This window comes from Mya arenaria, chromosome 15 (genome assembly GCF_026914265.1).
Source record: "Mya arenaria isolate MELC-2E11 chromosome 15, ASM2691426v1".
In the NCBI taxonomy this organism is placed as follows: Eukaryota; Metazoa; Mollusca; class Bivalvia; order Myida; family Myidae; genus Mya; species Mya arenaria.
This window is the reverse complement of record NC_069136.1, coordinates 17,086,733-17,098,944: the sequence shown is the minus strand read 5'-3', so window position 1 is coordinate 17,098,944 and position 12,212 is coordinate 17,086,733. Positions and strand designations below refer to the sequence as shown.

At 35.5% G+C, this 12,212-nt stretch overlaps 1 protein-coding gene across 15 annotated transcripts in view; it reads left to right on the top strand.

The window, feature by feature from the left end:
* The window catches only part of LOC128219771 (inositol 1,4,5-trisphosphate receptor type 3-like), a 96,611-nt gene that overhangs the window by 47,924 nt on the left and 36,475 nt on the right, over nucleotides 1–12,212 (top strand). For all 15 annotated transcript variants that reach the window (XM_052927752.1, XM_052927751.1, XM_052927749.1 and 12 more), the window contains 10 exons: nucleotides 168–255; nucleotides 755–862; nucleotides 1,401–1,537; nucleotides 2,135–2,202; nucleotides 2,767–2,822; nucleotides 3,460–3,621; nucleotides 4,178–4,416; nucleotides 4,607–4,688; nucleotides 5,064–5,251; nucleotides 5,553–5,666. In XM_052927752.1, coding sequence (XP_052783712.1) covers nucleotides 168–255; nucleotides 755–862; nucleotides 1,401–1,537; nucleotides 2,135–2,202; nucleotides 2,767–2,822; nucleotides 3,460–3,621; nucleotides 4,178–4,416; nucleotides 4,607–4,688; nucleotides 5,064–5,251; nucleotides 5,553–5,666 — 1,242 coding nt within the window. The remainder of the gene's footprint in view (nucleotides 1–167; nucleotides 256–754; nucleotides 863–1,400; nucleotides 1,538–2,134; nucleotides 2,203–2,766; nucleotides 2,823–3,459; nucleotides 3,622–4,177; nucleotides 4,417–4,606; nucleotides 4,689–5,063; nucleotides 5,252–5,552; nucleotides 5,667–12,212) is intronic.

The following is a 12,212-nucleotide window of genomic DNA, read 5'->3' as shown; positions in this document are numbered from 1 at the left end:
ATTGGGTACATATTGGGTTTGACCTGGATGATGTAGTGCACATAAAGTTAAGTCCACATGCCCTGAGAACAAGTAGTGTTTTGCAAACTCTCTATTCATTATACAAATGATACTTTCAGCTCCATTGAGATATCCATGCGGTCAAAAATTCTTAAATTTATTTTCAGTGTGGGCAAAGCTGGTCTAAAAAAGCTTGCAGAAATCTTTGAGATCACATCCTTTCTCAAGGCCTATGAGATTGTGGAAATCCTTTTGGTAAATACTTTTTTGGAAATTCATACATGCCATTTTTGCTGGTGGGGATAAAATCCTCTTGATGTGTGCTTCGTAAAGTGATAATCCCCAATTGGTTAATTTTTTTTTTTTTTTAAATATGGTTGTAATAGGGAAAATAGTAAATTGGCATAATAGTCTATGATTTCAAATTATCTGGCAGGAGATTATACTTGAACACTCAAAATACTTTATTTTTACTGTAGAAATAGCCTAGGATATATAAAAGCGGAATGAAAATATTCAGATATTGTAAAAATGAAAAAAAATCCGGTAAAAACTTGAAATATGGTACAACATTTCAAACACAGGAAAAATATGAAATTAAAACAATCTTACCAAGTTTGACAATAGGATCTATAGGATGCAGGTATTAATTTTAATAATATTTCTGGAAGAATTTAAGCTAAGAGCAACATAGCTAAAAATTCAGTACCTTCCGTTAGGTTTCACAATCACCAATCCTGTTTTTTCTGTTCAGGATCTGTCCCATTATGAGTATGATGACATGGTACGTAAATCCATGCACCTACTGAACCGGCACTTCTCCGCCCACCAGAATCTCTTCACAAGGGCCGTACAGGCTCAGGTAAGGTGCATTATTATTGAACCATCTTCGTATAGAACAAAGTATGCTTCTCCAGGTGTGCGTTGCTCAGAAGCTGGTTTCTACAGAACACACAACAACCAAACTGTATTTTTAGTTAGCTCAAACTGTTGTTTAGCGGCTTTGCGGAAAGCGCTTTTTAATTTTTGATTAAGGTCTTTGAATATTCTGCTCAGCTATACTCACTGTGGCAAGGTTTAGGTTTATTTTTTTTCAAACTTTGAATTGACACGGCCATGGTGTCATCTTTGGTGATGCAATATTGGTGATAGCAGGGCATTAGGCATCTTGTGCAATAAAGTGTTGTATTAAGTTGGAAACAATCTTAAGATTTTCTCTCTAAAATCACGGTAAATTAATCACACTAACACTGCGCTGTGTGTAAAGCAAGTCCCATTAATGTTCATAAAAATAAATTTGAGTAATTCTCTTTTAGTCAACTAAATTATAACGCCCTACAACAAATATTAAATATGAAGGGTTTGGGCTTAAACATGTACTGACCTTTTTTATCCTGCAGGTGTTGATCACAGACATGTCAGTCCAGATTTACAATGACATAGAGGAAAAACTACCCACCCTCCGCCGTCTGTCCTCAAACAAACTCGGTGACACTGAAGCTAGCCAGCTGGCATCCATCTTGGATGGCCTCATTCAGTAAGTTTTGATTGGTTAATTAATCAGGATTTCAAAAATGTATAATTATTCTTACATCACGTTTTACTGTCAGTACTCAACCTGCATATTGTTTTGCCAGTCAGTTTCAGTACTTATTTTTAAGAAAACACTTCAAGTGATCTTTGCTATTAATTGCTATACAGTCGAACCCTGTTGGCTTGAACTTGCTTGGCTTGACAACAAGTTTTCAAAGTTTTCTTAGTACAGTTTGACCATCATAATATTATAATCATATTAAACACTCGCCTATTGTAGATTAAAAAAAATATCGCTAGAGTGTAAATTTCTGAAATTTTCATGGCCCAGATTTTTCGCTTGTCAATCAAGCTTCAAAACTAAAACATTGCGAAATATTGATTTACAGATGTTTGTAAGAAATTGAATAAAAGTTATAAAAATCAAAATCATGAAATCGGCTAAAACCATGGTTAGCAGATAATCAGTAAGATATGGTGATTTCTTTTTAATGAAAAAATTATTTCACCTTAGACTGAAACTGTCACTTACTTGTATGGACCAAACCAAATTATCACGTAATTAAATCAATATACAGTATTTCTCACTGATATTTTACAGTCACTGTCACCTGGAGGGTGAGGAGGAGGAACCTCACAAGATGAACCAGAGCATTCTCTACAACAATGGTAATAATTTGACAAATTTTGACAGATAAACTACATGTTGTTTATGTATGTACCTTCATCTGACGGAATTTCTCTTATGGAGGTCTTTAGACACCAGTCACATGATCTATTTGACACACAAAAATGACAATTTTATTAACTTTTCAGTAAAAAATTTGACATCGAAATGGTAGGGTGACTTGACATTAATTTGTTTTATATCATACTAGTTTAACACAAGAAAATACCCACTCTTAACATGGAAGGATGTGTGATGAAAACAGCTTTTTCCTGACACACTCAATGTCTAGAAATTAGCTGCTCCATCAACATAATGTTTCTTTCAATTCTCAGGTCCTTGCAATAAAATTTGCAAGTTAGAAATAAAATATGGAGTTTTTGTCAGGGGCCATAAATTCTTTTTTTATGTCGGTCATTTTTTTCCATTTCAAACCAGTGAGCACCATTTTGATGCAGGTCATAGACTGTGATGAAAAATGAAAGCTGCACAGCTGTATCTCAGAGAGTTTTGCAGCAATTTGCCCAAGTTAACTCACTATATAACTTTGTTTCTATTTTTTCCAGGGGTGATAGAGGATTGTTTCAACATTCTCAACCAGGAGATTGATGTCAAACTGCTAGTAAGTACAATCACAAGCTATTCAACAAATTCATAATTTAAGTTTTCTTGTTATTTGTTTGTAAGGAACAAAGCCATATTTATTTAACATCTAAGATTTATCTTAATGTACACTGACAGTCTATTTTATCAACTAGCATGTCTAGATGTACTAGAAAATATCGAAAACAAGATCTTTAGAAATATTTAGTGAGTGGCACAAATCAATTTGAAAATTGTACTTGCTGTATTCAAATATATCTTAGGTCTACAAAAAAAATACATTTGGTTCGGGTAACCCGACCCTACCTACAGAATATGCGTCGACCCTACCATTTTATAATCAATTTAAAAAAAAAAAAAAAAAATTAATTGCTTTTCAATATGTACAGTAGTTTAAAAACTTAAATGCTTATATAGAAGATAACTAAAAAAAAAAAAAAAGCCTACCTCCCCTAAAAAAAAAAAAGCCTACCTCCCCTACCTATTTTTGAAAAGGATGTTACCCTAACCTAACAATTTATTTTTTTGGGCCTTAGCTATAACTACTCAGAATGATTTATTTTGGGTGCTCTCAATCACTCTCTTTGGGGCTAAATATATGATGCTGTCCCCTGTAAATAAAATATCATTATTTTATAAATGTCCTTATATTTTAGGACCAGTACACAGGGCTGAAGAGTGTATTTGAGAAGACATTCATCCTGATGAAACGACTTGCTCGTGAAAACTCCGTGGTACAGGAGAGGTTGTTTGACAGACTGGACCTTCTCTTGTCCAAGGAAGGGGCCACAGCAGAACTAGCAGAGGCCCTCACTGAGGTAACATAATATTTAATTTTTTTAAACTTTTTTTGCATCTGTCAAGCATTGCAGACACAAAGAGATTACTTTGCCAGAGTTCGGTGTCCTTGTCATGCTTTTGTTTCCGATCAATAACTTTTGGACGACTTGTGATACATTCTAGATTTTGAGAACAGAAGGTCAAAGCTAAGGTCAAGGTCATTGTGACTTTTTTCAGAAAATTGATGGGCGATCATAATTCAAATGCCATTTATGGTATTATTATGAAACTTGGTTCAAAAGTTTGAACAAATAGCTAGAAAATCTCAATATATATATTATAAACTCAGTATATATCTTGATTTATGCATCTTGACTTACTGAATAACATGGATTGAGCATTTGCATTTGCTTGCGTTTTTTTTTTTAATAAACTCCTAAATCCCTAATCCTACTGATTTATTTTGAGAGATGGTTAAGTGGGTGTTGTCTATGCCAGCATTAAATTATTTTTGCAATGATGATTCATTTTAAAATGATTTCTTTTTGTAAATGACGAAACTTTTATTTAAACAAAGTTTTTTTTCTTTCCCAGGTTTTCACTGGTAACTCGAAGACATGCATGAAGATAGCCCAACACCAGGTTCAGAAGATCATGGCCCTGGTTGCCGAAAACAAGTCCAGCGTCCCCCAGTTTCTGGACCTGCTAAATGCCGTGGTGAAAGTTGAAGAACTGGATCTACCATTGAAGAGAAATCAGGGCTTTGTCATGACCTACTTTATGCAGTTCCGTTCAGACGTGGCCGTTGTTATTGACCAGGACGAGCAGGCTAGGTAACTTTTCAAGTTTTCAAGGATTGATTCTCTAATTCTTAAGAAGCATGAGGCAACTTTACAGAGCAGTCAGCAGATTGAAATATGTTGGTATTGCACTTGATGGAATACGGTCAAGCATGTTTGAATACATGTATTGTTTGCAGATAAACAATGCTTATATAAAACAAGTGGATATGTTCTTTTTCAGAGAGGCTGTTTTGACCTCCAGTAACAGCCAGGACCTCAACTTTCTCATCTCCATGGTGGACCTGCTGGCTACTTGTGCAGAGGTAATGCCATTTTCTGGGGAAATTTAACTTTATTTCTTAGTTTGCTTGCCCTGGTTAGCCACATGCTTTTCTGAACCTTTGACATTTGGCGCCCATGATTGGAGCATGACATAAGATGAGTGTGGGACTCAGATAATCGGAGGCCCACAATGGTTGTATAAATTCAGTCAAGTTTGGGAATTTTGGGACAAATTGCGGCACAGAAGGAAATTAAGTATTGCAAGATACTGACTCACACATGACAGAGAGCATGTGAGTTATCCAGGCCGGTAAGCTCAGTTGGTAGATCACTCACCTTTCAAGCATGTGGTTACCAGTTCAATCCCTGTTTTGGACGGTTACTTCGGTTATAACAATATTATTTTCTCACTTCAGGGAGAGAACAGATTCATAGAATCGATTTGTCAAACGATCTTCAAGATCCCTGACCTCCTGCGGGTCCTCAATAACCCGAATATCAGTGACAATCTCAAGAGGCCCTTCCTGAGGTTCTTCTTGTGGGTGTACCTCAACACGGCCTCAGGCATGATTGAGAGCGGAGCCGGGGATGTGCCACATGACAAGTTAGTAAATTACTATTCTAAATCATTTCTATAGTAAGAATATGCTGTATTATTCTTAATGTTCATGATGATCTCCATATGATGGTCGGCATATTCTCTACCATCCGTTTGTGGTATTAATTCCCCCTTTTTGTAATTTCTCCCTTTTCGGCAATGTCCCCTTTTTGGCAATTTGCCCTTTCAGCAACAAAGTTTCTCTTAAGTCATATAGGAAGCCATAATGCAGCCTTATAGGTACATGCAGACTTTTAAATATCAAATAGTGACTGATCTTATTTGAGTTTTTTTTTGTTCTTTTCAGGGCCATGTGGGGCTACCTTGACAGTTTGTGCGGTGTCCTCGAACGGGTGACTGAGTATTGCAACAACAATGCCCAGATTGTAAAACAACTGCTGAAAAAGCCCCCAGGAAAAAAGTATGCTCATAAGCCATGTGCCTGTATTTCAATTTTTGTCTTTTTATTTAAAGTAAATAATGGGCCGATTTTTCAGAACTTTGTTAAAGTTTTCAATGTTTTTAACTTCCAAATTGGTATAGCTCTGAAAGTTTAATGAATACACTTATGATCTGCAGTATTCCTAACAAACTTTGAGAGAATTGTTTCAGCTGTACTTGTTTTTTATTAAATATATAAGCACATCATACAAAAATCACCTTTATTGTTAACAACGATGTTGTTTAAATAACATAGTTAATTTTAAGAAAGGTCTGAACAATCGGGCCAATATGTTGTTTATTGATGTTGTAATTTTATGTCTCAGCTTTTCTTTTAAGAACACTCGATAAACTATTAAGAAAAATTATAAATGAGGTCATTTCCGTTTTTACGATATTTCATTTTTATGAAAATTTATATTGTAACTTATATGAAACATGTAGTTGTTAGTTTCTTTTTTTGTAACATGCATAATATATCAGTTCAGTTTCTATAGACTATGTTTATTTAATTGTTTTATTTAATATTCATTTCATCTTTTGAAAGCACTTACGCACGCTACAAATTCATTCATGCATGAATTAAAAACAATGGTGCTTTTATAAACAGATATTGCTTAGAATAAGATTAAAATTCATAAAAGTATGTCATGCTTTTAACTTTAATTGCTTTTACAAGAAGTCATCCTTAAGTTTACTGACGATATAGAATGGTGTTTTTTTCCACAGAATAAGATAAAATGGTTATGTATTCCACATAAGACTGTATTAAGTTTTTTTAGCCTTTTTTTTTTGTCCATTTAAGTCTGATTTCCGAAGCATCTCCAATACATATTTTGAAACTGACATCAGATTTTGACTGATTTTTAATCACAAAAATTCTCCTCCACATGGTAATATCCAAACAATAACTGTCGTAAAATTTGGTATTTGCATAAACTTTCAAGTATTTTCAAGATACTATCTGTGTAGAAAATTGCACGATCATGCTGTTTTGTTGCTTACAAAATCTTATTATTCATTTTATTATTTTAATCTTTGCAATTGCTTCTTCTTTGTTTTTCAGTAACCCCAGGTTAGTTTAATTTGTGTGTATGAGAGGTTGAAGTGATCAAGGTCTATTAGGGAAAAAGGAGATATTATAAGTAACGAGGAAAGTAGATGACCAGATACGGGATATACGGGGCAAAGGAATCCATACTGGGAGACAGCTAAGCTACAACACAAATATGGTTTCCTGCGCCTCGTGTATCCCATTATAAGCAAGTCACCTACTAACCCTGTAAGGTACATATCACGCCAACAACCTGTTCACATTGCTCAAATATGGGAAATGTTTCATTTATACATCAGGAATCGGAAAATAGATGCCATTTTGGTACGATTCAAAGATTATGTGATTCAATATATATGAACAAAAAATTTTGTTATAACCGCATGACCAGTCCTCGACCAATGGCATTGAGTCATCCAGGTTGGAGGCGTGATACAGAATCTTTTCACCTTCACCCTTCAGTTTATTTATTCCTTTCAGTCTTATTAAATGAATTCTGATAAAAAAATTTTTTATATGATAACAGACTGGTGGTGGAAAATTCTTTATACACAAAAGAGAAAATCTATAAAAATGAAGAAAACTAACATTAATTTTCTTTATTTTGTCATGTGAGAACTATATTCTATTTCAGTTTTCTTATATTCAATAATAAGCTCACCCCTTGTGTGTTTGCCAGTCAAACTTTTCTTCAAATTTAAGTTAGTTCATTTGCTGTTACGTGCAGCTAAGTGGTTGCTCTGCTAATAATGGTGGTTGTTTTCATTTATCAATTTATTTTATGCTATTTTTTGTTGGTTTATATAAAAAAAATTAATGAGATTAACTGATATCACTCTGTTTTAAAACTGTGAAATAATATTTTAAAATTGTGGCCCTGCATGAGTGTGCAGTTTGAATCAAAGCGTGCTCAAACCCTCAGGACAAAGTATTTATTAAGATATTTCTGTAACAGCCTGACATCATTAAGAATGAGAGCGCTTTCAGGAATTTACAGCTGCAATCGCACAGACAGACCATTTTAACATTTTTTTTTTACTTTTCGTCTTGGAAAGAGCAAATTTTTGCGTAACTATCTGCAAACCAATGATATAAGATTGCTGACAAAAAATCAGGTCATAGATTTTCATATTTTCCTTTGAAAATTAATGTTTTATGGCCTAAATCGTTACGGTTTAAGAAAAATGCATAAAACATCAATTTTTGATTATAAATCTGTGATCTAATTTTTTGTCAGCAGTCTTATTTAACTGGTTTCCATGAATTTTCACAAAAATTGGCTCATTCTAAGATAAAAAAAATAAAAAAGTTGTCAAAACGTTCTATCTGTGAGAGTGCAGCTTTAATACAAATTATTATAATTTTCAATTAGTTTATAATAAAAAATAAAATAAAAAATTGTTTGTTTCAATGAGATATTAATGTCTTACAGCAAATGTGTAGATTTTCACTATTTCTAATCCCCACTATTATGTTCAATGGGTCACACTTGTATGAGCTTATTATGCCCCCTTTTGAAAAAAGTGGGGTATATTGTTTTGCACATGTCGGTCGGTCGGTCGGTCGGTCGGTCGGTCTGTCTGTCTGTCGGTCGGTCGGTCGGAATACCAAATGGTTTCCGATCAATAACTTGAGAACGCTTTGACCGAGGGACCTCATACTTGGTATGTGTATTGGTCATCACCAGCAGATGAACCCTATTGATTTTGAGGTCAGTGGGTCAAAGGTCAAGGTCAGTGTGACCTTTACATGAAAAACGGTTTCCGATCAATAACTTGAGAACGCTTTGACCCAGGAACCTCATACTTGGTAGGTGTATTGGTCATGACCAGCAGATGAACCCTATTGATTTTGAGGTCAGTGGGTCAAAGGTCAAGGTCAGTGTGACCTTAACATGAAAAACGGTTTCCGATCAATAACTTGAGAACGCTTTGACCCAGGGACCTCATACTAGGTAGGCTTATTGGTCATGACCAGCAGATGAACCCTATTGATTTTGAGGTCAGTGGGTCAAAGGTCAAGGTCAGTGTGACCTTTACATGAAAAACGGTTTCCGATCAATAACTTGAGAACGCTTTGACCCAGGGACCTCATACTTGGTAGGTGTATTGGTCATGACCAGCAGATGAACCCTATTGATTTTGAGGTCAGTGGGTCAAAGGTCAAGGTCAGTGTGACCTTAACATGAAAAACGGTTTCCGATCAATAACTTGAGAACGCTTTGACCCAGGGACCTCATACTAGGTAGGCTTATTGGTCATGACCAGCAGATGAACCCTATTGATTTTGAGGTCAGTGGGTCAAAGGTCAAGGTCAGTGTGACTGTAAGCTGAAAAAAGGTTTTCTGATTGTCCATATTTTTTTAATGCATGCACAGATGATTGGGATTGATGTATAAATGTTTGTATAGAAATGATTTTCTTTTATGTTACTATTTTAGTTGGGCATTTATTTGCCTTCTTAAGTTATCATAAGTAGATGACCTGCCTCATATGCATCCAATGACAAATCAGCTGTCATTTCAGTCCATGCATATTTCATTCAATTGTCCAAATATTTCTGGCAACTTGGCGCTCAGGGGGCATAATGTTTGACAAACATCTCTTGTTAACATTTGGAGATTATGTTTAATAACATAATTTGTGTACAGTATCTGTTCTTCTATAGTTATGTATTTTTTAAAATGTGAAAAGAAATGACTTGTAATACATATACACAGTTGCGAATATTATTCAACTTTGATTAACTCTAGTCAACCCAGAATATCATTTCTTTCCACATGATATATAATTATAATATAATTTTAGTAATAAAAAATGATTTCCTCTTTTCCTATGTTACAATGTCATCTAACCCCTGTCGCAGGTTTGGGCGGAGAGCCCTATAATACAGATCTGGCATTTAAAATCAGTCTGCCTGCCTGTCCGTTTTGTTCTTTGGTGGTCGATATATATTCTCGAATTTGCTTGTTAATTTGTATGTTTCAAATCATACCAAATGTATCAGTATACAACAAAAAAATATTTCAAGAAAGTTATGCTGGAACTAATTTCATTTTTAGTGAAATATACAGCATTGACACAGCTAGACCTATCACGGCAGCTTTTAGCCCATTCCGGTAAAACCTTAGTGATGTGACAATTAAATGTCATACAGAATTCTTGAGGTTCTGTTAAAGTAACTGTCTGTGTATGTGATCTTTCAGCATGCTGAAGTTTGCCATAAGCTTATTAATAATATATTCAATTTGGCATCAATTATGTAAATTTGTAAATCAGCTATGGTAATGCTACAGATGGCACAAGATGTGTCCTTTGGCAATAGCTACATTACATTTGGCATCATCTACATTACATTTGGTGTCAGCTACCTTACATTTGACATCATCTACATTACATTTGGTGTCAGCTACCTTACATTTGACATCATCTACATTACATTTGGTGTCAGCTACCTTACATTTGGCATCAGCTACCTCACATTTGGCATCAGCTACATCACATTTGGTGTCAGCTACCTCACATTTGGCATCAGCTACATGTACATCATATTTGGCATTAGCTACCTTACATTTGGCATCAGCTACATCACATTTGGTGTCAGCTACCTCACATTTGGCATCAGCTACATGTACATCATATTTGGCAATAGCTACCTTACATTTGGCATCAGCTACATTACATTTGGTGTCAGCTACCTCACATTTGGCATCAGCTACATGTTCATCACATTTGGCATTAGCTACCTTACATTTGGCATCAGCTACATCACATTTGGTGTCAGCTACCTCACATTTGGCATCAGCTACATGTACATCATATTTGGCAATAGCTACCTTACATTTGGCATCATCTACATTACATTTGGTGTCAGCTACCTTACATTTGGCATCATTTACATTACATTTGGTGTCAGCTACCTTACATTTGGCATCATCTACATTACATTTGGTGTCAGCTACCTTACATTTGGCATCATCTACCTCACATTTGGCATCAGCTACCTCACATTTGGTGTCAGCTACCTCACATTTGGCATCAGCTACATGTTCATCACATTTGGCATTAGCTACCTTACATTTGGCATCAGCTACATTACATTTGGCATTAGCTACATCACATTTGGTGTCAGCTACCTTACATTTGGCATCATCTACATTACATTTGGTGTCAGCTACCTTACATTTGGCATAAGCTACATCACATTTGGCAACAGCTACATTACATTTGGTGTCAGCTACATCACATTTGGCAATAGCTACCTTACATTTGGCATCAGCTACATCACATTTGGCATCAGCTACCTCACATTTGGTGTCAGCTACCTCACATTTGGCATCAGCTACATGTTCATCACATATGGCATTAGCTACCTTACATTTGGCATCAGCTACATTACATTTGGCATTAGCTACATCACATTTGGTGTCAGCTACCTTACATTTGGCATCATCTACATTACATTTGGTGTCAGCTACCTTACATTTGGCATAAGCTACATCACATTTGGCAACAGCTACATTACATTTGGTGTCAGCTACATCACATTTGGCATCATCTACCTCACATTTGGCATCAGCTACATTACATTTGGTGTCAGCTACATCACATTTGGCATCATCTACATCACATTTGGCAACAGCTACATTACATTTGGTGTCAGCTACCTTACATTTGGCATCAGCTACATCACATTTGGCATCAGCTACATTACATTTGGTGTCAGCTTCATCACATTTGGCAACAGCTACATTACATTTGGCATCATCTACATTACATGTGGTGTCAGCTATCTTGCATTTGGCATCAGCTACATCACATTTGACAATATCTACATTACATTTGGTGTCAGCTACCTTACATTTGGTGTCAGTTACATCACATTTGGAATTTGCTACCTTACATTTGGCATCAGCTACCTCACATTTGGTATCAGCTATATCACATTTGACAATATCTACATTACATTTGGTGTCAGCTACCTTACATTTGGTGTCAGCTACATCACATTTGGAATTAGCTACCTTACATTTGGCATCAGCTACATCACATTTGGCAACAGCTACATTACATTTTGCATTAGCTACATCACATTTGGCAACAGCTACATTACATTTTGCAACAGCTACATTACATTTGGCATCAGCTACATTACATTTGGCATTAACTACATCACATTTGACAATATCTACATTACATTTGGCATCAGCTACATCACATTTGGCAACAGCTACATTACATTTGGCATTAGCTACATTTCATTTGACATTAGCTACCTTACATTTGGTATCAGCTACTTCACATTTGGCAATAGCTACATTACATTTGGTGTCAGCTACCTTACATTTGGCATCATCTTCCTTTTATTTGGCATCAGCTACATCACATATGGCATTAGCTACATTACATTTGGCATCAGCTACATCACATTTGGCGCTAGCTACATTACATTTGGCATGAGCTAGGTAACATT